The 22,741-nt window shown below is 36.9% G+C and overlaps 3 protein-coding genes across 6 annotated transcripts; 2 read left to right on the top strand and 1 right to left on the bottom strand.

Moving 5' to 3' along the window:
• The first annotated feature begins 8,244 nt into the window (after nucleotides 1–8,244).
• LOC115703025 (peamaclein) lies at nucleotides 8,245–9,575 on the top strand. Its single transcript, XM_030630507.2, has 2 exons — nucleotides 8,245–8,659; nucleotides 8,748–9,575. Exons 1-2 carry the CDS (start codon nucleotides 8,569–8,571, stop codon nucleotides 8,942–8,944), a joined length of 288 nt encoding a protein of 95 aa, XP_030486367.2. The 5' UTR covers nucleotides 8,245–8,568; the 3' UTR covers nucleotides 8,945–9,575.
• A 2,347-nt stretch (nucleotides 9,576–11,922) lies between these two features.
• Nucleotides 11,923–13,663, top strand: LOC133032568 (thioredoxin domain-containing protein 9 homolog). Its single transcript, XM_061106556.1, has 4 exons — nucleotides 11,923–12,083; nucleotides 12,191–12,466; nucleotides 12,997–13,155; nucleotides 13,250–13,663. The coding sequence occupies exons 1-4, from the start codon at nucleotides 12,063–12,065 to the stop codon at nucleotides 13,421–13,423; spliced, it is 630 nt and encodes a 209-aa protein (XP_060962539.1). The 5' UTR covers nucleotides 11,923–12,062; the 3' UTR covers nucleotides 13,424–13,663.
• Nucleotides 13,664–14,099: 436 nt separating this feature from the next.
• LOC133032567 (uncharacterized) lies at nucleotides 14,100–18,035 on the bottom strand. Of its 4 annotated transcripts, none has more exons than XM_061106552.1 (6): nucleotides 17,731–18,035; nucleotides 17,445–17,650; nucleotides 17,065–17,356; nucleotides 15,676–15,783; nucleotides 14,555–14,799; nucleotides 14,100–14,375 (listed from the first exon to the last, which is right to left on the bottom strand). In XM_061106552.1, exons 1-6 carry the CDS (start codon nucleotides 17,923–17,925, stop codon nucleotides 14,258–14,260), a joined length of 1,164 nt encoding a protein of 387 aa, XP_060962535.1. In that variant the 5' UTR covers nucleotides 17,926–18,035; the 3' UTR covers nucleotides 14,100–14,257. The 4 variants fall into 4 exon arrangements, with proteins under 4 accessions (XP_060962535.1, XP_060962536.1, XP_060962538.1 ...); XM_061106553.1 differs by having other exon boundaries at nucleotides 17,445–17,590; nucleotides 17,731–18,031; XM_061106555.1 differs by having other exon boundaries at nucleotides 14,100–15,462; nucleotides 15,548–15,783; nucleotides 17,731–18,031.
• Nucleotides 18,036–22,741: the final 4,706 nt, after the last annotated feature.

The raw sequence follows: 22,741 nt of genomic DNA, 5'->3' as shown, positions 1-22,741 counted from the left end.
TCTCCTGTCTCCTGCGCCCGGTGCCCGAAGCGCTTTGATGATGGTGTCTACATGGCTTGGGCCACCAATGATCAGAGTATCAAGCTTACTTTTTATCCCAAACTCGAGGACATGATTGCCAAATTTCGGGAAAAGAAGAAGAGGCTTGATGCTGAGCTTGAGGCACGGATTGGACCTCGTCTTCCACCGCGGCCGACCGAGTCGCCGTATTATTGACCCAGATTCTACCCGTTCTTCTTATAACCTTTTTTTTTTTTGTTTGTACATATTTGCTGCTGCCTTAGAACAATTTACATATAGGCGGCAGCTTTTATTTGAAGGGGAGACAATTATATCTTAAGGCCTGTCCCCGGGCCATTTACATGTGTATGACCTACCCTTCGGGCTAGAATAATTTTTTTTTATTTATATATATATGCGATCTCTTTTTTTTTTCACACTTATATATTTCAACCTGTCCTTTGGCTCAGGGTTTTTATACTTACGCTCTTTATTTTTGCGCATATTTTTTGACACCCTTTGGGTCGGGATATTTTACTTAGATTGACCTCGCCCTTTGGGTCGGGATATTTTACTTAGATTGACCTGCCCTTTGGGTCGGGATATTTTACTTAGATTGTTCTTGTTTGTCCGTGCGGTATACCACTAGTACCCCCACCGAGTGGCATAGAAACTTTGTTTTTAAGGCACTCGGTTTTATTTAATATAGAGGAGGCATACATTTGGACGGTACAAACCCTTTGAACAAAATCTAAGTTTAATTCGCTACTGGTAATATTTTCTGAGGTGATCGGCATTCCAGGCTCTTGGGACAGTAGTTCCGTCCATTCTTTTCAGTTTGTAAGTGCCAGAACCGATTTCGTCCTCGATTTCATATGGTCCTTCCCAATTTGGTCCAAGTACCCCCACTCCGGGTTCTTGGGTGGCTGGGAAAACCCTTCTTAGGACCATATCCCCGATAGCGAATTTTCTGTTTTTAACCTTGGAGTTAAAATACTTGGTCACCTTCTTTTGATAAGCGGCCATCCGTATTTGGGACTCATCCCAGAGTTCTTCGACTTGATCCAGAGCTTCTTGGAGCAGGGCCTGATTGGTGGCCGGATCGTAAGTCGTCCTCCTGTGGGATGGGAATAATGTTTCCACCGGGACCATTGCTTCACAACCGTACGCCATCGAGAACGGCGAGTGACCGGTTGTGGTTCTGGGGGTCGTCCGGTAGGCCCACAATACCTTTGGCAATTCTTCAGGCCAGTTATTTTTACGGACGGCGGCTTCTTTTTCAAGGTGACCTTTAGGATTTTATTGACCGCTTCCGCCCGGCCGTTTGTACGAGGCCGGCTACCGCGGAGAAGCTTTTTACCACTCCGTGTTGGTTGCAAAAGTCAGTAAATTCCTCGCAATCAAATTGCTTTCCATTGTCTGAGACTATCTTGTGAGGCAAGCCGTATCGACACACTATGTTTTTGATAACAAAGTCCAATGCCTTCTTAGCAGTTATTGTCTTCATAGGCTCAGCCTCTGTCCACTTGGTGAAGTAGTCCACTGCTACTATTGCATACTTTACCCCTCCTTTTCCCGTAGGTAGAGACCCGATGAGATCTATGCCCCAGACCGCGAAGGGCCAGGGGCTGGTCATCAAAGTGATCTCATTTGGAGGAGCTCTCGGTATGTTCGCGTACCTTTGGCACGAGTCACACTTTTGGACATAGTCTATACAATCTTTTTTCATTGTTGGCCAGAAGTATCCCTGCCTCAATATTTTCTTTGAGAGGCTGGGTCCTCCCGTATGATCTCCACAGAACCCTTCATGGACCTCCAGCATGATTTGTCTAGCTTCAGGGTCCGATACACACCTTAAATAAGGCATGCTGAGTCCTCTCCGGTAGAGAATTTGATCCATCATTACATAACGATGAGCCTGATGCTGAATCTTTCGAGACAGTGCCCTCTCTTGGGGCAACTCACCTGTGGTTATGTATTTTATGATGGGGACCATCCAGCTGGGTTCTTGCCCAACCGTTTGTGTGGTCTCTTTTATTTTGATGCTTGGCTCTGCCAAGCGTTCCACTGGTACTACCCCCAGCTCTTCGATTTCGCTGTCCGAGGCTAACTTAGCCAGACAGTCCGCGTGAGCGTTCTTTTCTCGGGGGATTCTTTCTATTTTATAGTCCGTGAACTCGTGGAGCAGTTCTCGGACTATTGTTACGTACGCGGCCATCCTTTCGCCGCGAGTTTGGTATTCTCCGGAAACTTGGTTTACGACCAGCTGAGAATCGCTGTAGACTTCCACCCTCTTGGCTCCTACAGCTTTAGCCAATTTTAGCCCTGCTATCAGGGCCTCATATTCGGCTTCATTATTCGAAGCTGTGAAGTTGAATCGGAGTGCTTCCTGGAGCCGCAACCCAGTAGGTGATATCATAGCCACTCCGGCTCCTGAACCGTTTTCATTAGAAGCTCCATCCACAAATACTCTCCAAGTGGGGATGGGTGGCTCCGGTGTATTGGCTGTTGCCTCGGCTTCATTACATTCGGTGATGAAGTCCGCCAAGGCTTGGCCTTTTATGGAAATCCGGGGCACGTAATGTAAGTCGAACTGACTCAGCTCCATTGCCCACTTGAGGAGTCTTCCGTATGCTTCAGGCTTCTGGAGAACTTGCCGGAGTGGATGATTGGTCAAAATTCTGATCGGATGGGCTTGGAAGTATGGTCTCAGCTTCCGTGATGCCATCAGGAGGCAGAATACTAACTTTTCAATAACCGGGTACCTTGTCTCGGCCCCTACCATGCGTTTACTAACATAGTACACGTGGTGCTGGATTTTTCTTCCTCCGGACTAGTGCGACGCGACCGCATGCTCGGAGACGGCCAAGTAAAGGTACAAGTCTTCTCCAAGGACGGGTTTTGATAGGATAGGAGGTTTGGCCATGTGGTCTTTTAACCTTTTGAATGCCTCCTCGCATTCATCTGTCCATTCGAACTTTTGGCATTTCTTCAGTATGTTGAAGAAGGGTATGCACTTGTCCGTGGACCGTGAGATAAAGCGGCTCAGTGCGGCTACCTTTCCGGTCAAACTTTGCACGTCCTTATGTTTCTTGGGGGATGGCATGTCCAGGAGAGCTTGGATTTTCTCCGGGTTCGCCTCGATCCCCCTTTGGCTGACTATGAAGCCCAGGAATTTTCCCGACTTGACCCCGAAGGTGCATTTTTTCGGGTTGAGTTTCATGCCGTATCTCCGGACGACTTCGAAACATTCCTCTAAGTCGGTTGCATGGCTGTTGCATGCTTTGGATTTGACGAGCATGTCGTCTACATATACTTCCATGTTTCGTCCCAGGAGGCTTTTAAACATCCGGTTAACCATTCTTTGATAGGTTGCTCGGCGTTTTCGATCCGAAAGGCATGACTAGGTAACGGTATACCCCCTTATCGGTCCTGAAGCTAGTGCACTCACTGGTCTGTAGTATGCATTTTTATTTGGTTGTACCGGCATAGGCATCCATGAAAGACGGCAACTTAAATCCGGACGTGGCGTCCACCATCCGGTCTATCTGGGCGGCGGAAAGCGGTCCTTTGGGCGAGGCTTTGTTTAGATCTGTGAAATCTATACAAACCCGCCAAGTCCCGTTGGCTTGGGCACCGGGGCCGGATTGGCCAGCCATTCCGGATAGTATACGTCGCGGATCATGCTATTGGACAAAAGTTTATCCACCTCTTTCTCTAAGGCCTCGGCTTTCACCGAGTCGAGCGGGCGTCTCTTTTGCTGTACAGGGGGCATGTCCGGGTTGACATTGAGTACATGGGTGATGACATGAGGGCTGATGCCGGTCATGTCTTCTTGGCGCCATGCAAAAATGTCGATGGCGCCCTTCAGTGTTTTTATTATTTTATCTTTTTCCTCCGGATCTAGGCTTCTCCCTATCCGGAGTACTTTGGTGGAGTCGTCGTCGCACACTGGTATTTCTTCGACGTCCTCCATTGGTTCTACGACCCTTTCGGATCCTATGCGAGGATCCAGCTCGTCTTCTTCGGCCTTCTCTATTTCGGGGGCCCCCGGACCATGAGTACTGGCAAGTGGGTGGCAACATTGTAACATTGCCTGGCCTCTCCTTCATTTCCCCTCACCGTTCCGACTCCGGCTTCCTGGGTAGGGAATTTTAGGCATAGGTGTCGGATTGAAGTTATTGCACCAAAGTTGACGAGGGCCGGTCGGCCTAAGATTGCATTGTAGGCTGTTGGACAGTCTACCACCACGAAGGTGCAATACTTGAATGTGCTTTGGGGGGTATCCGGGCACAGGGTAACTGGGAGCCTGACTTTTCCCATCGGGATTAGCGTTGTCCCATTAAACCCTGTGAGCTGCGATCCACTAGGAGAGAGGTCCCGGTCGGTCAACCCTATCGCAGTGAAGGCTTCTTTGAAGAGCAAGTTCACGGAACTTCCATTGTCAATCAGGACCCTAGCCACCACTTTATTTGCGATGGGGGTCTCATGACCCGGCGGGTCGTGATGAGGAAAACGCACCGTCTTGGCGTCTTCTTCCGTGAACGTTATGGGTTGGTCCATTAGCCGAGGCCTTTGAGCCGGGAGTTGAGTGACCTCCCACACCTCACTGTGTCTTGCGGCCTCGGCATATCTCTTTCGCTCCTTTCGAGTGTTTCCTCCGATATGGGGACCTCCGGAGATCATGGCTACCCGTCCATTAGGCCGGGGCGGTAGTCCGGGTATATGCTGGGTGTCACCTGCGGGGCGGAGCAAACCCCGAGGCAATACTCCTGCTGTACCCCCTGGTGTTCCCGAAGGCATACCCCCTGCCACCTGCCCCGGGTTAAGGTGGGGCAACCTATTTTTGATCCACTCATAGAGGTGGCCCAAACGGATCAGATTCTCAATCTCATCTTTGAGATTTTTACACTCATTGGTGCTGTGGCCAATGTCGTTGTGGTACTCGCACCTTTTACTCGGATCTCTCCGGGAGCTGTCTCTTTACAACGGCTGGGGTCTCCGGTAGTGCGTATTCTGCCTTGTGGCAAAATATACACGTTCCTGAGAGTCCGTGAGCTCTGTGTACTGGGTGTATTGGGGTGTGTACCCTTTCTTTTGGCGCTTCTCTCCGTTCGGGTGCCGCCCTTGGAAGACCTTTTGCTTCTCGACCCACAGGTAGGGCACATTAAGCTAGCGGTCGGGGCGACTGTGAAGGAGCCCGTCCATTCACCCCGGACGGGTTGCCGTAATGGGAAGATGCGGGGGCAAAGCTTGGCCACAGGCGTATCCGGGAGTGGCAGAAAACTGTATGCCACTTATCGGAGGGGTCGCGGTCGGGACAGTACCCGAGGGCGATACTCCTGGCATGTATCCTGCTATCCCGGTGGGATAATAGCCTCCGTAAGCCACGATCTGGGCTTCTTCGAGGTTAATATATTTTTGGACTCGCTTCTGGAAGTCCTGAAGGCTAGCAGCGCCTTCTTGCTGTAATTCGTTCCAGAAGGGAGTCCCAGTGCGGATTCCTGCTTGGAGAAGCGCAAGCTGTTGTCCGTCGTCGACCTTCTTGGTCTTCGAGGCTTCCTCTCGGAACCTCTTGATGTAATTCTTCAAGGTCTCGGTGGGCAGTTGCTTGATGTTGGTCAAGGCACTAACCTCCAAGTTGACCTTCCTGGCGGCGACAAATTGTCTCCGGAAGTTGGTTTGGAGTTTGTTCCAACATCCCACCGATCCTGGTTCCAATTTCTTGAACCATTCCTCTGCCGATCCGCTCAGAGTGAGGGGGAAGCATAGGCATTTGGCGTCATTGCTGACCCGCATGACTGTCATGACTCGGTTGAATCGTGACAAGTGATCACTGGGGTCGGAGTTCCCAGTATATGCCGCCATCTCGGGCATCTTGAAGTTTTTAGGGAGCTCCGCCTCCAGGATATGTTTGGCACAAGGCTCCCGATCCTCACTGTCCGAGTCGGAGTCATCTCCCTTCTGCCTCCGGGAGACTCGGGCAATATCTTTTCGAAGTATGGCAAGCTCTGCCATAATCCCTTCGTTTACAGTGCCCGAGGAGACTACGGGTCTGTATCTTTTTTGGTCAAGGTGATCCCGGAGGTCACCTTGATTCCCATTGATTTGATTTCTCAGATCAATGGGTGGACATCTCTGTCCTCCTCTTCCTCTACCCCCTGGTTCCTGGTGCACGGAAACGCTTTTCCGGTCCGCTCGATCCTGAGGGCCAAGACTCCCTCTTTGGGGCTTGCCCCTCTGCGGACCTTTCCCTTTAGGGAAATCTGAGCGGGCCTTTCGCGGATCCTGCGCCCTTTTCTTTCGACCAGGGGCAGAAGTAGGGTTTTTTGTTTGGTTTTCCTCAGCAGGGTGCCTTATAGGGCTAGGTTCCCTAGGCCTTTCTTCTTGGGAATTAGGCGAAGACGTCGCTGGCTCCCCGTCGAGTCCAGCGGCCATCGCCTTGGGATGCACGTGAATACCAGCTGCCTCCATGGCTTTCTGCATGGCTAGCATCACTTCATGCATTTTTTGATTTTGCACTTTCTGAGCTTCGATCTCAGCTTCATGATCGATAGCTTTTTGTCTGAGGAGCACCAGCTCTTGGTAGCTTCCATCATCATAAGCATACTCGTCGAGGTGTTCCTCGTGGTTTTCATCGGGAACTATTCCTTCTTCTTCTTCCTCGGACTCCTCTGCTGCCCTTGAGGCTACATCTTCCTCATTGGGATCTTGAGCGTCTTCTAGAGGGCGAGGATGACGTGTAGCTCTTGTCTCCACCATTATCGTGAAGTTAAATGCTTGTTGTGAAGCAGCTTTCCTCAGCTCTCAATGAAAGCACCAAAATGTTGACCGAGGTTTTCGGCAACTATTAAAATATAATTATAATAATGAGCTGTAAGAAAGTGAGATGAAGACTTTTTACGTGGTTGGGGCGTTAATGAGCCTTAGTCCACGAGCCACTGCTATTAATGGATGTATTTAATACAGATTCTACACTTGAGAGAATGTTTTTCTCTTAAATACAGAGAATGTTCTTGGTGAGTTTTTTCTCTTCTTACTCTTTTGCAACCAAGATTCTCCGACCCCATTAAATGAGCTTTGAGGGGGTATTTATAGTGTTTTGGTGGGGTAATCCCTAGAATTGTTCTTACACATGTGTCTGTAAGTATCCATAAAGTTGGGCATTTCCGATGAATATACCATGGGTGATGCATGGTCAAATCCCTAGGTGCTGTAGGGTTTTTATGGAGAATGTCCTTTTTGTCTTATGATTGACGTGACTCTTCGCAGAGTAGCCGTCGCTAGACTTAAATGATCATTACTGTAGCGCTGCTGTTCGGGGGTTGTGCCGTCAGACTTTATTGCGTGTTACAGTCCCAACACGCTTCCTCCCATGCAGCATTAAATGCGACTTGATTTCTCGGGAGAGACCTGACACATCCCGGAGGGCCTTTACGCTATACTAGCTTCCAAGAGTAACTTGTACTCCGGATGTCTCCTCCGGGACCCATGCTAATAGCGCTTCCTGGTGGCATAAAAAGACTTAGCAAATCTTTCCAAGTTATCTGATCCACGTGTCCCCTCTTGACTGGTCCACGTATTTTGGGCACATTTTGGAGCAACAAAAGTAAAGTGTGTATACAATGTGATTTTCTTTTTAGCTAATTAGAATTTTTTTTCCCCCAAACTTTGACATCTACCAAATCATGCCTCCTAAACTTTTTTGGCCGCTAAAAATTCCCTTTAAACTATTGAGATGGTTAGATTTAAGGACTTTTGTCTAATTTCATCCAATTTTACTGTTTCAGTGATTGCTCATGTACTAAATAATATTCCCAGACTTTAGTATTTATCTAATTATGCTTTTCAAACTTTGTTATGTAGTAAATTATATCTCTTGAATTTTCATCCATATTAAATTTTTTTTATTAAAATTAGATAAAAGTCCTTAAATATAACTATCTCAATAGTTTAAGGAGAATTTTTAAAGTCAACCAAAAATTTAACAGGTATGATTTGGTATCAAACTTGGGAGAAAAAAAATAGTAATTAGCTTTCTTTTTATTTTTTACCAAATGAACAAAATAGGGTGGGCTCACAGCCCGTAGTGGCTAATTACAGTTTAAATCTGTGAATGGCGATAGCTTACACGTGTGCGTGTACGATTGTTAGCAAGCATGGGCCAAAACGAAAGCTTTCTTTGGAACCTGAGAGTTGCAGAAAGCGCGTGATCTGAGAGAGAGAGAGAGAGAGAGATAGGATAGAGCGGCTGAAGCATTGCCTCTTGTCGCACCGACTCATGAATTTTATAAATGTATTGCTCTATTTTACCATTTATGAATTTTATGTACATACATATTACCAATACAGTACATGCATGTGTATATAACAATTCATAACAAAGTGACAAACAATAGCTGAACTGTCTAGAATAGCACACATAATATAAAGCTTTACCAGCTGTACCACTCAAAGCATTTATTATTATTGCATATTAGCTAGGTCCAAGCCTCTATTAATACCCCCTTTTCACTTCTCCTCCTTCTTACCAACACTACTACTATACATCCTTATTATCATATTATAATGATGAAGCTTTCCTTTGTAGCTTTTCTCCTTTGTGCTCTTCTCCTAATTTCCTCATCATCAACTATGGCTTATCCCTCCTCATCTTCAGGTAATTAATACTACTATACACACATAATTAATCTTTATGGTAATGTGTGTAAAATGTGTTAATGTATGTTTTTGTGTGAATTAATTAGAGGATGGAGGAGGGGTTTGTGGAGAGAAATGCAAGAATCGGTGCTCAAAAGCAGGAATGTTGGATCGGTGCATGAAGTACTGTGGGATCTGTTGCGAGCAATGCAAGTGTGTTCCTTCTGGGACTTATGGCAACAAGCACGAGTGCCCTTGCTATAAGGACTTGAAGAACTCCAAGGGCAAGCCCAAGTGCCCTTAACTCTTAAAATTTTAGAAAAAGTCTTAATTATAACCTCTTATTATAATATTTTAGTCGATCTTTACGCTCAAAATTATAGCGGTATTTGTTATGATTATAGTATCATATTTCGTAAAATTTTAAAAAATTTAAAAAAATTTACAATGCCGAAAGATAAAATTTTTGATATTTCAATTTACCGTGTTTAAAAACTTTAAATGTATTTTAGCATTGTAAATTATTTGAAATTTTTTAAAAGTTTACATGAATAATGTTATAAGCATAACAAATATCGCTACGAAAAAAATTGTCGATATATGTTTTTGAGCAGGAAAGTTGATTCGGATATTGTAATAAGAAGTTGACGGAAGTATTATTATGGTGTGTATATTTCAGAGATTTGTGTGTACTGTTAGGTATGGTGGTGTGTCATGAGATCATTCATGATCATCGGAAAAATCAAATAAAATTGTTTTTTTTTTTTTTGTATGATTTTAAGATTAGTAGCCGTGAATCTAGTACTTCTGGCCATAGTAATTAAGAGTTAAGTGAGTAGTGGTAGCTAGCTGGTTTGTGGGGTTCTCTAAATAAATATTTGTATAATTAATCAGTACGTAGTACAATTAATGTCATTTGGTGTGCTTTTGTTTAACCTTTTCCTATTATTGGTAATGATGATGATGATGATATTATGGTTGTTGGGGTTTCCTTAGAGGAAACTCTAGTACCTAAGAAGTTGTTAATAATAATTTTGTTTTGCCAACTACATATTAATGCTAACACGTATTAATATTATTATTGATTTAATTAAATAAGAGTCTCATATAATTTAACATAATAATTTATAAGACGACACACATATTTTATTTATTTTGTTATCAGTGTAAATAATCCTTTTGCACTTTGCAAATTAGTTTGTACAATCAATAATAATAACATGGAAATTAGTAGCACCAATGCATATTTTTTTCCACATTTTAGATAATTTTAGTTTTATTTTTTATATGACAGTGTACATTAATATAATTATTTAAAATATTTTATTAATTTTAAAAAATTTAAACATAGTTTAACAAGTTAAAAACATGATTTAAATAATTTATTGTAAATGTATTTTTTTTTTATTTTATACACATGTAAAATAAATTATTTTCTTAAATAATTAATATGTACAATATTTATATATATATATAAAAGTATTCTAATTACCCCACAAAAAGAAGGCATAATAAAAAAGCTAAATATATAGATATACATATATATACTTACGAATATACTGTTAAATTTAACGATTAGGTTTCATCTCCCGTTAACAAATAAACCCAATATAATTAAACCCAAAAATTAAACAATCTTTTAAATATTAATAATCTCTTTTTAAATTAAAAAAAAATCATCTAAACCACATATCTCTCTAACAAACTTATCTTGGGAAAATATTAATAATTTTTTTTATTTATTTTTTAAAAAAGAAAAATCTTTATATATTAAAATTAATCTAATATTTTCTCTGGATAAGCATAGGAAGCAGAAATACCAATTGTATCTTTGTGTGATTGCAGATATACCACTTCTGTCATTGACCCACTTTTTAGCTTTATAAAGGGAGATGTTCATATAATATTAACACTTTACAGAATATTTATAGATATAAACTTACATTACAATGCTATGTTAAAAAAAGAACTAAATAGAATAATCTACTACTCCAATAATAAATTTATTTACAATTTTATAATTACACTAATATTATTTTTAATACATTATTAAATAATATTTCAAATATAAATATTTAATTTTTTCACAAAAAATTTGCAATCTTTAAAAATAAAATACATTCAAAATCTTAAAAAGACCAAAATCTTAAATGAAACTAGCAATACGTGACTCGGCACGTACATTCACCTAGTATATATATATATATACACAATACCTAATCGACCTTTTATGTGCATTACCCCAAAGAAAATGAAAAATAAGTGAAGGAGAAAATAAAATGATAAAACAATGAGTTTTTATAAAAATATTAGATTTTAGGTAAACGTTTATAATTTTACTGTCACATAGAATTTTTTATAAAAGTACTGTCTATTATAAAACAATTGTAAAATAACAAAATAAAACAATTAAAACAATAGTTAAAAGAGCTAAAAAATAATCGTGGAACAATTGTAAAAACTTAATACAATATATAATATTTTTGAAAAAAACTCTGTCCCACAATAAAAAAAAGTAAAAAAGTTAAAATATTTATTATGTAGTGTAAAAACCCCATAACATAAACACCTTAATTTAGACCAAAACTAAGTAAAGTAGGGAGGAGAAAAAGTAAAGAGGAAGAAAGAAAAGTTAAAAAAGAAAAAAATGCATATAATTAAAACAAAAAAAAAAAAATTGTAAACTTAGTAAGATAAAAAAAAAAATATATACTAAAATATAAATTATATGATATAAAAATAATAATAGGCATAATAAGAAATGATTCTGAAAGAAATAAACAATTAAAAATAAGAATTAAAACAAAATTTCAAAAACTAACACCGTAATTTTATTTTTATTTTTTAAAATATTAATTAAAAAAAGAAATTTTTTATATATTATTTTTAATTTTTTTTTTTAAATTTACAGTTTTAATTACTCAAATAATTACTTTGGTAATTTTTACGTGAGTTGCTATATGAATTTTAATTAGAAGTTAGGTTGTTACAATGTAAGTTTCTATATAGATTTTTATAAAAATACAAAAAATAGTTTAAAAATATTAAATTCCTTAAAGAAATATTAAACACACACAAATTCTTAAAATAATATAGAAAAATAAAACCATAAACATAGAGCTTTTGACAAATATTAATCAATATCATAAGATTTTTTTTGCTAACCTATAAGATAAGGATTTAACATTAAAAAAGAGAAAAGAAAAATCAAATGAAATATATTTGGGCCGGGTCGTGATGAAACGAACCCGCTCATGCAGAACAAGCAGCCCATGTAAGTAAGATGTAACTAAACGGCGTCGTGTGGAGCGACAGAAACATATGGCTCAGTGACTCATGATATTATTCATTTTCAAATATATTTGCATTTGAAAAACAAAAACCAAAACCTGTGAGACTGAATCACTGAATCTTCATCATCAATGGAGAACAAGGTTCAGGAGGTAGTTTCCTTTGATCAATTTTGTGCAATTCACAATCACATAGCTACATAATTGTGCATACAATTCATGGTTTTCTTTTTCAATTTTTTTTTTTGGTGGCGGAACAGATACTGGAGAAGCAGGTGTTGACGGTGGTGAAGGCGGTTGAGGATAAGATCGATGATGAGATCGCGGCATTGGATCGGCTCGACACTGACGATATAGAGGTGCTGAGGGAGCGGAGGCTCCAGCAGATGAAGAAGATGGCGGAGAAGCGTAGCCGTTGGATCGCCCTCGGCCATGGCGATTACTCCGAGATCCCTTCCGAGAAGGACTTCTTCACCGTCGTTAAGGCTAGCGATCGCGTTGTCTGTCATTTCTACCGCGAAAATTGGCCTTGCAAGGTAATTTTCTTTCATTTTAATGATTAAAGCACAAATCCATGCTGTTTAGGGTTTTCTTGGCCAAATGTTATTAGACTTTGTTGTTAGAATTTGATATAGATCAACATAAACGATAGTTTTCTTTCTCATTTATGGTTCCTGGTTTCTAAAATTAAACTAGTGAACTATATAAGTTGGCAGTGAATGAACTCAGTAGCTTGCTATTATACGAACATATAGGGGGGATTTTTTGTGGTTGAATGTAGGATTTATACTGATGTGCATTCGAGGGAGATGATCTGATATTACAGGTAGAATGGATTAAGAAGTGGATTTTGGTAGCCAATTCTTAAACTGTCTTTTCTCCTTTGAGAAATTATAATATAAAGAAGAAATCTGTAGTTAAACCATTTAAGCATAATGTATTCAACTGTTCTCTATATGCTACTAAAATCTTTCTTGTTCCATGGAATATTCTTATGTGTTGTTAAAAATAAAATTTTAAAGAAAGAAACAGAAAAAGACAAGTGATTCTTACAGTTTATTTGTAGGTGATGGACAAGCACTTGAGTATATTATCAAAGCAGCATATAGAGACTCGTTTTGTGAAAATAAATGCTGAGAAAAGCCCATTCTTGTCCGAGAAGTTAAAGATAGTTGTTCTGCCAACACTCGCCCTCATAAAGAACACCAAAGTGGATGATTATGTGGTATGTTACTACATAAAACAGTTCACTGGTCATACAGATATTTACTTTGTTGAATTTCTTTTGACATTTTGATGGTTTTAATGTGTATTCTTAGGTGGGATTTGATGAGCTTGGTGGAACAGATGGGTTCAGCACAGATGAACTAGAAGAGAGGTTGGCGAAATCCAAAGTAATCTTTTTTGAAGGTGAATCATCGCATAATTCATCTAAGTCTACGAGGAGGAGTGTTCGGCAGAGTACAAACCCAGATTCATCAGATTCAGAGTAAACTATTATATTGATTAAATGCTATACATTTTCACTCGATGAAGGAATGATACAAGATAATGTTATTGCAAGTTTTGGGTTGATGTTATCAAAATGGTGTGAAGTTTTGTATTTGAGTTATCTTTTCTAGCTTTCTCATAATGAGTATTATTTGCTAATTTAATTGACACACTAGTCTATATTGTGGAATTAACCGATGTGTTGAGATTTAAACTTCTATGTTCTTTGCATTGGGATGAAATTGGATAAAAATTGAAATCTGATGTTTATGGTTGGATTCAAACAAAAAAATTAAGTTTTTTTAATATAAAAAAATTAATTTAATTTATTATAATTTTTATAAAATTAAAAATATTCAAAAGTAGAATAAATTAAAAAAGTGCTATTAAATAATTTGGGGACTTGACTAATACACTCACGTGAGATGTTCTAAAATATTTAAAGAAACCATACTAAAAATTCATTATCCCCTAGACTCATTCATTTAAAACTTCTTTTATGATCTACATTTATCTAAAATTTTTAATAATGTATTATAAAGAAACTAAAATAAATTGAAATTTTTGTGATATATTTTAATTGATATAGTAAAGAGGGTTATGGGAGTGCTCCATTGAAGACATTAACATTTTTTTTCAGGGAAGGCTAATTTGTAATTTAAGAAAAATTATGTAGTATAAATGAAATCTGGATCGTGGTTTAATAATTTTTGCAAAATAAAACATAAATTGCAGCGCACATTGGCTTACACCACTTAAAAAAAAATATTATATTTTTACATGTATTATTGAGTAGGTAAATGTATATACACATGGAATGAAGCAACTCCAAAACTTTAAGCAGCTTGAGCTCCATCAGAGGCATCACTTTCAGAGTCGTTTGTAAGGACTAGAAGTTCCATTAGTTGCACTCGATACTCAAGTCCCCTTAGGTAATGTCCCAACAACATGCACCTTAACACATGAAAACATAAACCAGGTCACAACACAAAAACATTCACACAGATTGTGCCCTTTGAAAGTGTAAGAAATTACAGTAAGATTGGTGAAACATCATGATTAGTAATTTGGGATCAAGTTCAAATGATAAATTATTGGTGGAATGGGAAAATAGCAAAAGGAGCTGGCCTAACCAGAACAGGAGTCGGGCCAGATAATCGCGAGTCAATGAAATAAGGGGCTGAAATTGAATGGAAGTATTTTCCACAATTTCAGCACAATCTCCATTCTCAACATTTGCTGTTCCTGTTGAGGAATTCTCTGAAACAGGAGGCGCCTTGGAATGCATTCTAGGAGAAAGCGTTGCGAGAAGACCATGCACAACAGAGTAGATTGTTTCTTTCAATTCAGGGGATGTAGGCTCCGATAACTCCGCCACCTGTGTAGACAGAAGATCTATGTCAGTATTTGAGAAAAATTGAAGACCATGCAAAGCAAATTAAGCATAACTAGAAATTTAACATACTGTAAGTGGCAAACACATCAAGGATTTCAAAACTTTATATCCAAGAGATAATTTATGAGGATAAATATTGTGAAACAACCATGCCAATCTCATTAAAAAGTAGAAGTTGCTGTAACCTGATATAATTTGCACAAAGCAGTCCAACAGTAAACCAAAAGCCACACCTCATTCCTATAAACCAGTGTCATAAATTAGACTAAAAAATAATAAGGAAAAAAATGTCAAGATACATACTAGCACGGACAGACCGGTGGAGATGGAGGGATACAGGCGGCATTAGAACTTTATTCAATAAAATTCGTTGTACATAACACTGATGCGACTGGTGGATATGAAGAACGACGGAGGGCTAATTAAAGTTAGCCTTTGTGTTTTCTTCAATTAAATGTATTATCATGCATTCAAGGATGAAGATGAAACAACTACGAGGAGAAATGGGGTATGATCTTATTTTGTAACCTACTAAAACTTCTGTTAGAGAGGTCAAAATTCTCACAAGATGAACTAAGAACATTCAAACACTCAAATTATCAGAGATTTTCTACTTTCTACACCCATATTATTTTGCTCAATCAGCTTATCAGTTTCACATTTAACATTCCACGTAAGAGCCCCTAAATACCAAGTTCCTATTAGGCTTTCCATAAACTGAGCAAAACACAGTACATAAATTGGATTTACAATAATTACTAGATTGATGAGTACAACAACACCCACTAGATGAAAACAGCAATTGAAGATACTAAACTCCATTAAAGATTGGATTGAAATAAAACAAACTAGTGATACCTTTTCTGGTTGTAGTGATCTTAAATAATCCAATAAATCATTCTTTTCTTCCCCAACAAATTGTTGCATCTGAAGAGCAGCAGTTCTCCTCTTAACTTCATGGAGTTCCTTCAGAGAAGAAAAAACATAAACAAATAATAATGAATTAAGAATAGTGAGAATCCCAATTTACAATATTATCAGGGTAATGCAAAAGGAAAGACATGGAGAGCAATACATGTACTTTGATTGGTAGAAAGTGAACTTCTAGATCTAGGTTAAAAACCAAAAAAATGAAGAAGAACTAAGAACACATGTTATGATTCATAATTTTATCCACTAAGTGTTTTAAAAACGAACAAAAGCCAAATCAATGATTATTTTGGACCCAAGTTATTGAGCCAATGAAGGCATTTTCAATTTATCTGACAATAACACAAATATTTGATGGTAAAAAAAATATACCAATTAGACATTTGAAAAATTAGGAATAGGAATGAAATCAAATTAAATTTAAAATGCATAAAAAAATTAATAAAAAAATTATTAGATTTTTTTCATCTTGCATTGAAATAGTCTTTTCTTCCACTTCAAAATGAAATAGTCATTCTATCAAAATAATAAAACAGTCATTCCATTAAAATAATATTCCAACACTTTAAAATACAACCAAACAAAATAATGGAATAAAAATTATTTCCTTTCCATTTCATTACCTCCAACCAAACGCCACCTTATAGTTAGATAATTTAATTGCATAAACATATAGGCACATGCACTTACCAAATATTGTAGTAGATAACCAGAGCATAACTCAATTAGCACAATGTAAAATAAAGATATTTATCTGACAAAAAATACCATCAAAAAATTAACCCAACCATGTTTCACATCTATAAGGAAATTTACCAATTCTTAAGTGCATACAAACAAGGCAAAGACACACAATGCATTTGCCAAATATTGTAGCGGACAGATAATTGTTTTAACATAAACCAATTGAAACCTCACAATTATATGATGAGTCGATGACCAACACCATACAGTCTATATCATACTGCACTGCACTACAAAGTACAAACTGTAATCTAAACTATACTGTAACATCATTCTGCTTAGAGGGTCCATTAAATAAAAACACAAAGACAAACAATTTTAATAAGTATATGAACACAACACAAGAAGTCCATACAGAAAACTCAAGTATGTTGTTAAGTTTCAGTGGGAAATACTAGTAAAAATACTAACCTGACAGAAGGAACAAAATTTTCAAGTTTTCATGTTCATATAAATCCTACATATGTATGGCTATAAACAATTAGAATTCTACCGATTTGAACTAAATCAGAGAGTAAAACCAATGAAATATGGATATAAGTTAAGATTTTCCAGTCTTTGAATTCGACATACCTTTTTAGCTGACGATAAGTGAGACTGTAACTGACGAACATATTCTTGAGCTTCAGGGGACATATCACCAACATCTTGAATTTCAAGATTCTCAGATGGTTCTACAAAGGTTTCTTCAGATTTGGACATGGGTTCATCTTTTCCTGCTAATTTGATTATATTAGCACTATCAAGCAACATTCCTTGTAAGTCAAACCTACATATTTTAAGCTTCTGGTTTTCAAGGATTTCTTCATAATCATCCATATTTCTTTCCAGACAAAGTCTATATTCTGCATTTCGTAAAGTATACCTACAATGGAAGAGAAAAAGAAAAAAACCCACATTCAATAAGAAGTTAAAAACGTTAATTGAATTGAGACAAAGAGAATTGAGCATACCCAGTCATCATAGAAGAAACCAAAAGCTTGGAAAGAGGTTCCCACAAAGACTCAATAAGAACTTGAAATTGATCAGATGGAAGTAAACCCAACATGCCCGAAATGGTTCTTTTCATAGCATCAACAGTAGCTGGTGGAACATCTTTCTGAATAAGACTCACATCCAATGGTTCAATCTCATGAATCAAATTAGAGAGAATCGATTTCTGAAAAAAGAATTAGGAACAATCAAATCCAATACAACACGAAAAATGATTTTAAAAAGTAAAGGATTAGGAAGAAGAACCTTGGAGGATTGAATTCGAGGAGAGCGGGCATTGGAGCTGAGGTCATGGTGATGAGAAGCGAGAAGGAGAGAGCGTGATTTTGTGGAAGTAAGAGTGGGAGTCGGATAATGGCGGAGAGGGAAGGTTAGAGAAGGAGGAGGAAGAAGAGAGAGAGAAGAGGAAGAGAGGAAAGGAGTAAGAGTTGCCATGGCCATGGATGGAAGAACCAATGACCACTCTCCTCCTCAGTCCTCACAACTCTCCATTCTCCAATCCAATTCTCTTTGTTTTTTCTTAATTTGACTCTAATCTAACCACAACCACCAATTGCCAAACAAAAATATAATAATATTATTATTAATGATGAAAAACTAAACATCAAACGATGTCGTTTTTGTCTTGATAATATGAATGAAGAAGTGGGCAACATCCAATCTGATTTAATTGAATCGAACCGATCAAATCTAATCCAATTACAAAAAATTGGATATCTAATTATAATTAGATTGGATGCTAAAAGTTTGATTCTAATTAGATTGGATAGGTTATTGGATGTCAATCTCAAAATCCAATTAAAAATCGATCAATTCCAATTATATTTACATATGTTAAAAAAATATTTATATTTATTTATATAATTAAAAATATAATATATATTAACTATATTTTTATTAGGGTTTCTTTTGTGTTGAATTTGTAACACTTGATTGTTTTGTGTATTTATTTTTATGATATTCTGTTCTATTTTATTACTTAGAAATGTTGTTGTTTTAATTATTTAAAACTTTTAGGTGCATTACATTGTAACAATTGTATGATTATGGAGTATAAAACTTATATAAATGGTGATATTTAATTTTTACGTATTTTTCTTCATATTTTTATGTTAATATTAAAATTTAGGTATGTAATTAGATATTCAATTAAAAAACCAATCCAATCCAATTAGTAATTAGATTGGATTGGATGATAATTTTTCAAATCTAATTACTAATTGAATTGGATCGGATGAGAAGAAAAAAATTGGATTGGATCGGAAGCCCACCCCTATTGGGCACCCGTGGTAATTAGCACCTCTAAACATGTCGCCTTGCGATTCACTAGATGTACTCTCTAAAAATTATTATATTAAATTATATAGGACTCAATACTTAGTTGACCCAATAGCGATATTGGCACATAAGAGGGTGCTAAGCACCAATGGTGCCTTATAGCATTTCTCTATGAATAATTAGTATTTTAGGCCCTGAATTTTTTACATATATGATTGGTTAATAATACATTTTGTAAGTAGTTCTGTGATCCGTAAGAGGAAATATCAGGTAAGCTGTGCAATCTCACATCGCCTAAGGAAGGTCAAGTGGATGATTCTGAGATTGTGTAGGTATGGGACTACACAGTTGACGAGAGGTTAAATTTATTGATTGGTACTACCTATATCAACAAGGTGCATTTTGTTTTTCGATAGCCCATCATGAAAGAACTCTACAGTTAAGCGTGCTTGACCTGGGGTAATTTCAGGATGGGTGACCTCTTGGGAAGTTTTCCCAGGAAGCGTGCGAGTGAGGACAAAGCACGCTGGAAACACTCGTGTTGGTTTGTAGGGTCAGTTGTCAATCCAAGAAGCAGCCAGAGTGGCGTACTCGTGTATAAGAGCTATTATTCTATGGGTGTAAAGACTCAATGGAGGCTTGAAGCGGGGATGTTACACATTTCAAAATATAACTTTTACAATAACGTAATTCTTCTCACGTTTTATTTAATTTTATGGTGAAATGAGTTTAGTAATAGATGGTAATCGATAAATGAATGCAAATTAATTGTTATCTACTTTTTATGTTAACGAATAATGAAATAAAAGACTTTTTCTTTATTTATAATAATTTATATTTTAGTTTTAGTTCATCAATTATTAAAGTAAAAAAGATGAAATGATTTTAATTTGTATCTATTTATCAACTATCATTTATTGCGTCACTTTTTTCATGATAAAATTGAATAGAATATGATTTAAGGACTACATTACTATAAGAGATATATATTTCCTCACTTTTACTTTCATTCCCCACTTCCATACAAGTTCTCTTTTCAATAAGTCCCTATCCCATAAAATGTTTCTCTGTTAGGAGAGTTGAATCTCCTTGACATTGTTGTTCGAGTATGAACAAAGAACAAAGCATAGTAAAAGAAACTAAAGACAGAGAAAAGAGAGAGTGAGGAAAGATTTCATGAAAGAACTCGAGTGTTATTATGACAGTTGTACAATTCATACACGAGCTACATCAACTAAACAAGATTAGTTGTAACAAAATGCTAACTAACTAACTAACTGAAACAGTTGATTAGTTAACTAACAAAATAGAAAAGTACAACTGTCAACTCTTAACACTCCCCCGCAAACTCAGCATTGGAGGCATCGACAATGGTGAGTTTGGTTCGAAAAAGACAGAAGCTTTGATTCGATATTGCCTTGGTGAAGCCATCTGCTAGTTGATCAGTTGCTGGAACATATTTGACAACAATTTGGTGATTTTGAACCTTCTCTCTTATAAAATATAAATCCAGCTCAATGTGTTTGGCGCGAACATGAAGAACTGGATTTGCAGTGAGCAAAACAGTACTAAGATTGTCACACCAAATAGTTGGAGGATGAGACAGTTGTATGTAAAGCTTAGAGAATAATGATTGAAGCCAGGCAAGTTCAACAACAACATTAGCTAGACTTCTGTATTTAGCTTTTGTGCTGGATTTGGATATTGTGTGTTGTTTTTGAGACTTTCAAGTAATGAGATTTGGTCCAAAGAAGATGGCAAAACCTGAGGTGGATCTTCTATCATCAATATCAGTGGTCTAGTCATCATCACAATAGGCCTTATTTCAAAATTTTGAGGCTTGGTGAGATGAAGATCATAATGAAGAGTTCCATCAACATATATTATCTGAGGATTCTTTTGACAGCGAACAAGTGGCTTTGAAGACCTCCACCAAAATCTAGACAAAAGAGCTTCATTTTCTTTACAAATCTTGGTAGGTATTCAGAAATAAGCTATGGCATAAGAAGGAATAGCCTGAAAAACAACCTTTATCAGAGTTTCCTTACTAGCCTTCAAGAGCCATTTATGGTACCTTTAATGGATAATGGACAAAACTTTATCCTTAAGAAAAGCAAAAGCCATGTACTTAGATTTAAAAAGACATTGAGGCAACCCAAGGTACTTTGTTATAAAAGGCTTATTCTCGAGGTCAAAGGTTCTAAAAAATAGGTTTATGATATTATTATGTGTATTAGGAGAAAACAGAATAGAAGATATAGCAAAATGAGCATCGCAAAAATTTTGATCCGCAGAATAAAAGAGGATGCTATCATCAGTAAAAAGAAGGTGAGTTATAGGAAGAGCATTCTTAGAGATAGCAATACCCCTAAGAGGACTCCTATGTTGAAAGTCCCTAAGAATAGCAGAAAGCCCCTCATAGCAGAGAATGAATAAATAAGGGTATCTATGGTCACCCTGCTTAAGACCCCAGTAGACCTAACATGGCCTTTGACCTGACTATTAACAGAGAAAGAAATTGTAGTAGTAGAGAGGCATTCATAATTAAAGAAACAAAACTAAAATGGAAGTTGAAATGAAACATAATATTTTGTACTCTATCAAAAGCCTTAGTCATGTCCAGTTTTAAAGCAGTTCAACCTCTCTTACCAACCCTTATGTTGCTAATAGCATGGACAAGCTCATTAGCAATAAGAATATTATCATAAATAACTCTTTTTAAAATAAAAATACTTTGAAAACAAGAAATGACCTTAGAAAGAACTATCTTAAGTCTATTAGCTAAATTTTTTAAAATAACCTTATAGAAAGTAGTACAAAAATTTATTAGTTTACAATCTTTAAGAGTATTAGCATGCTGCTTCTTATAAGAACAATCAAAGTAGAGTTGACATTAGAGAAATCAACTCTCAAAATAGCATTAGTAAAATCAACCCCCAACACGGATTACTTCTTTTGATGAAAATAAGCATTCAAACTATCTAAAACCCATAATTTTATCATAGGCAGTGGAAGCCTGAGTAAGGAGACTAACATCAGACTCCTCGAGGCCAAGACCCAAAGAAAAAAAAATTGAAGCAACAAATTCAATCTCACTGCCCTAAAAAGAAAAAAAAAAATAGAAAAATAAGAAGTAATTGAAGCAACAATATCATCTTGTTTATTAATAATATTCCCACTATCATCCTTAAGATATTTTATAGTATTAAGAATACTTATGAAATGAAGCCTAAAAGCTTGTAGCCTTATATGAAAAACAAATAAAAATTTTGTATTTTCCTATTAATGAGGTGAAAGTGAAGTCTATATTATATTATAATTATGAAATTTAAATTTCATATCTTACTTATGATACAGTTTGAGTGAAAAAAAAAATAAAAAATAAATAAATAAATAAAAAATACAATGTGTAGCTATATGGCAATAAAGAACTTCAAACTGTATATTTTGATATGATATGTCATGGTATGGACCATTAATTTGATGAACATCGATCCCTGTTTTCTGATCAATACATTTGTCAATACTTGTTTTCTTAAGAAACATAGTACTTTTCGATAGAAACATTCTTTTTTTTCATGGGGTCACCTCACCATATATATATGTTACTATCTCATCCAAGCTGGCTTTATATATGGGATGGCTAAAGATGAAAAGGAAAGCCACGAGTGCTTATATCACATGACGATAAGGAACAACCACAATGTTTATGTATCTATCAAAGAAAAGAAAAACACCACAATGTTTATGTTAAAGATATTTTATAATTATGCTATTAAATATTGTCAATACTTAACATTTTCAACATATATAGTGCTAAATTTATGATCCAATGTTATATTGGGATCACCTCTTAATCTTTTTTTTCTAAAGATCATCTCTCGAAACTCATCTGACTTTATATTCCTCAAAATGATAGGTGTTGGTTGTAATTTATAAATCTAGGATATAGATTCTAAACTCGGTAGCTACATGTGCT

This window comes from Cannabis sativa, chromosome X (genome assembly GCF_029168945.1).
Source record: "Cannabis sativa cultivar Pink pepper isolate KNU-18-1 chromosome X, ASM2916894v1, whole genome shotgun sequence".
NCBI lineage: Eukaryota > Viridiplantae > Streptophyta > Magnoliopsida > Rosales > Cannabaceae > Cannabis > Cannabis sativa.
The sequence above is the reverse complement of the archived record's forward strand: the minus strand, read 5'-3'. Positions and strand labels throughout refer to the sequence as shown.

What these genes read in the sequence shown, in the direction of transcription:
- LOC115703025 (XM_030630507.2), top strand. Translation starts at nt 8,569, where the DNA reads ATGATGAAGCTTTCCTTTGTAGCTTTTCTCCTTTGTGCTCTTCTCCTA. An exon ending in TTATCCCTCCTCATCTTCAG is followed by an intron (nt 8,660 to 8,747) that starts GTAATTAATACT and finishes TGAATTAATTAG; the next exon opens with AGGATGGAGGAGGGGTTTGT.
- LOC133032568 (XM_061106556.1), top strand. Translation starts at nt 12,063, where the DNA reads ATGGAGAACAAGGTTCAGGAG. An exon ending in GCGAAAATTGGCCTTGCAAG is followed by an intron (nt 12,467 to 12,996) that starts GTAATTTTCTTT and finishes GTTTATTTGTAG; the next exon opens with GTGATGGACAAGCACTTGAG. An exon ending in CCAAAGTGGATGATTATGTG is followed by an intron (nt 13,156 to 13,249) that starts GTATGTTACTAC and finishes GTGTATTCTTAG; the next exon opens with GTGGGATTTGATGAGCTTGG.
- LOC133032567 (XM_061106552.1), bottom strand. Translation starts at nt 17,925, where the DNA reads ATGGCCATGGCAACTCTTACTCCTTTCCTCTCTTCCTCTTCTCTCTCT. An exon ending in ACTTATCGTCAGCTAAAAAG is followed by an intron (nt 15,784 to 17,064) that starts GTATGTCGAATT and finishes TCTTCTCTGAAG; the next exon opens with GAACTCCATGAAGTTAAGAG. An exon ending in GATCACTACAACCAGAAAAG is followed by an intron (nt 14,800 to 15,675) that starts GTATCACTAGTT and finishes CTGTCTACACAG; the next exon opens with GTGGCGGAGTTATCGGAGCC.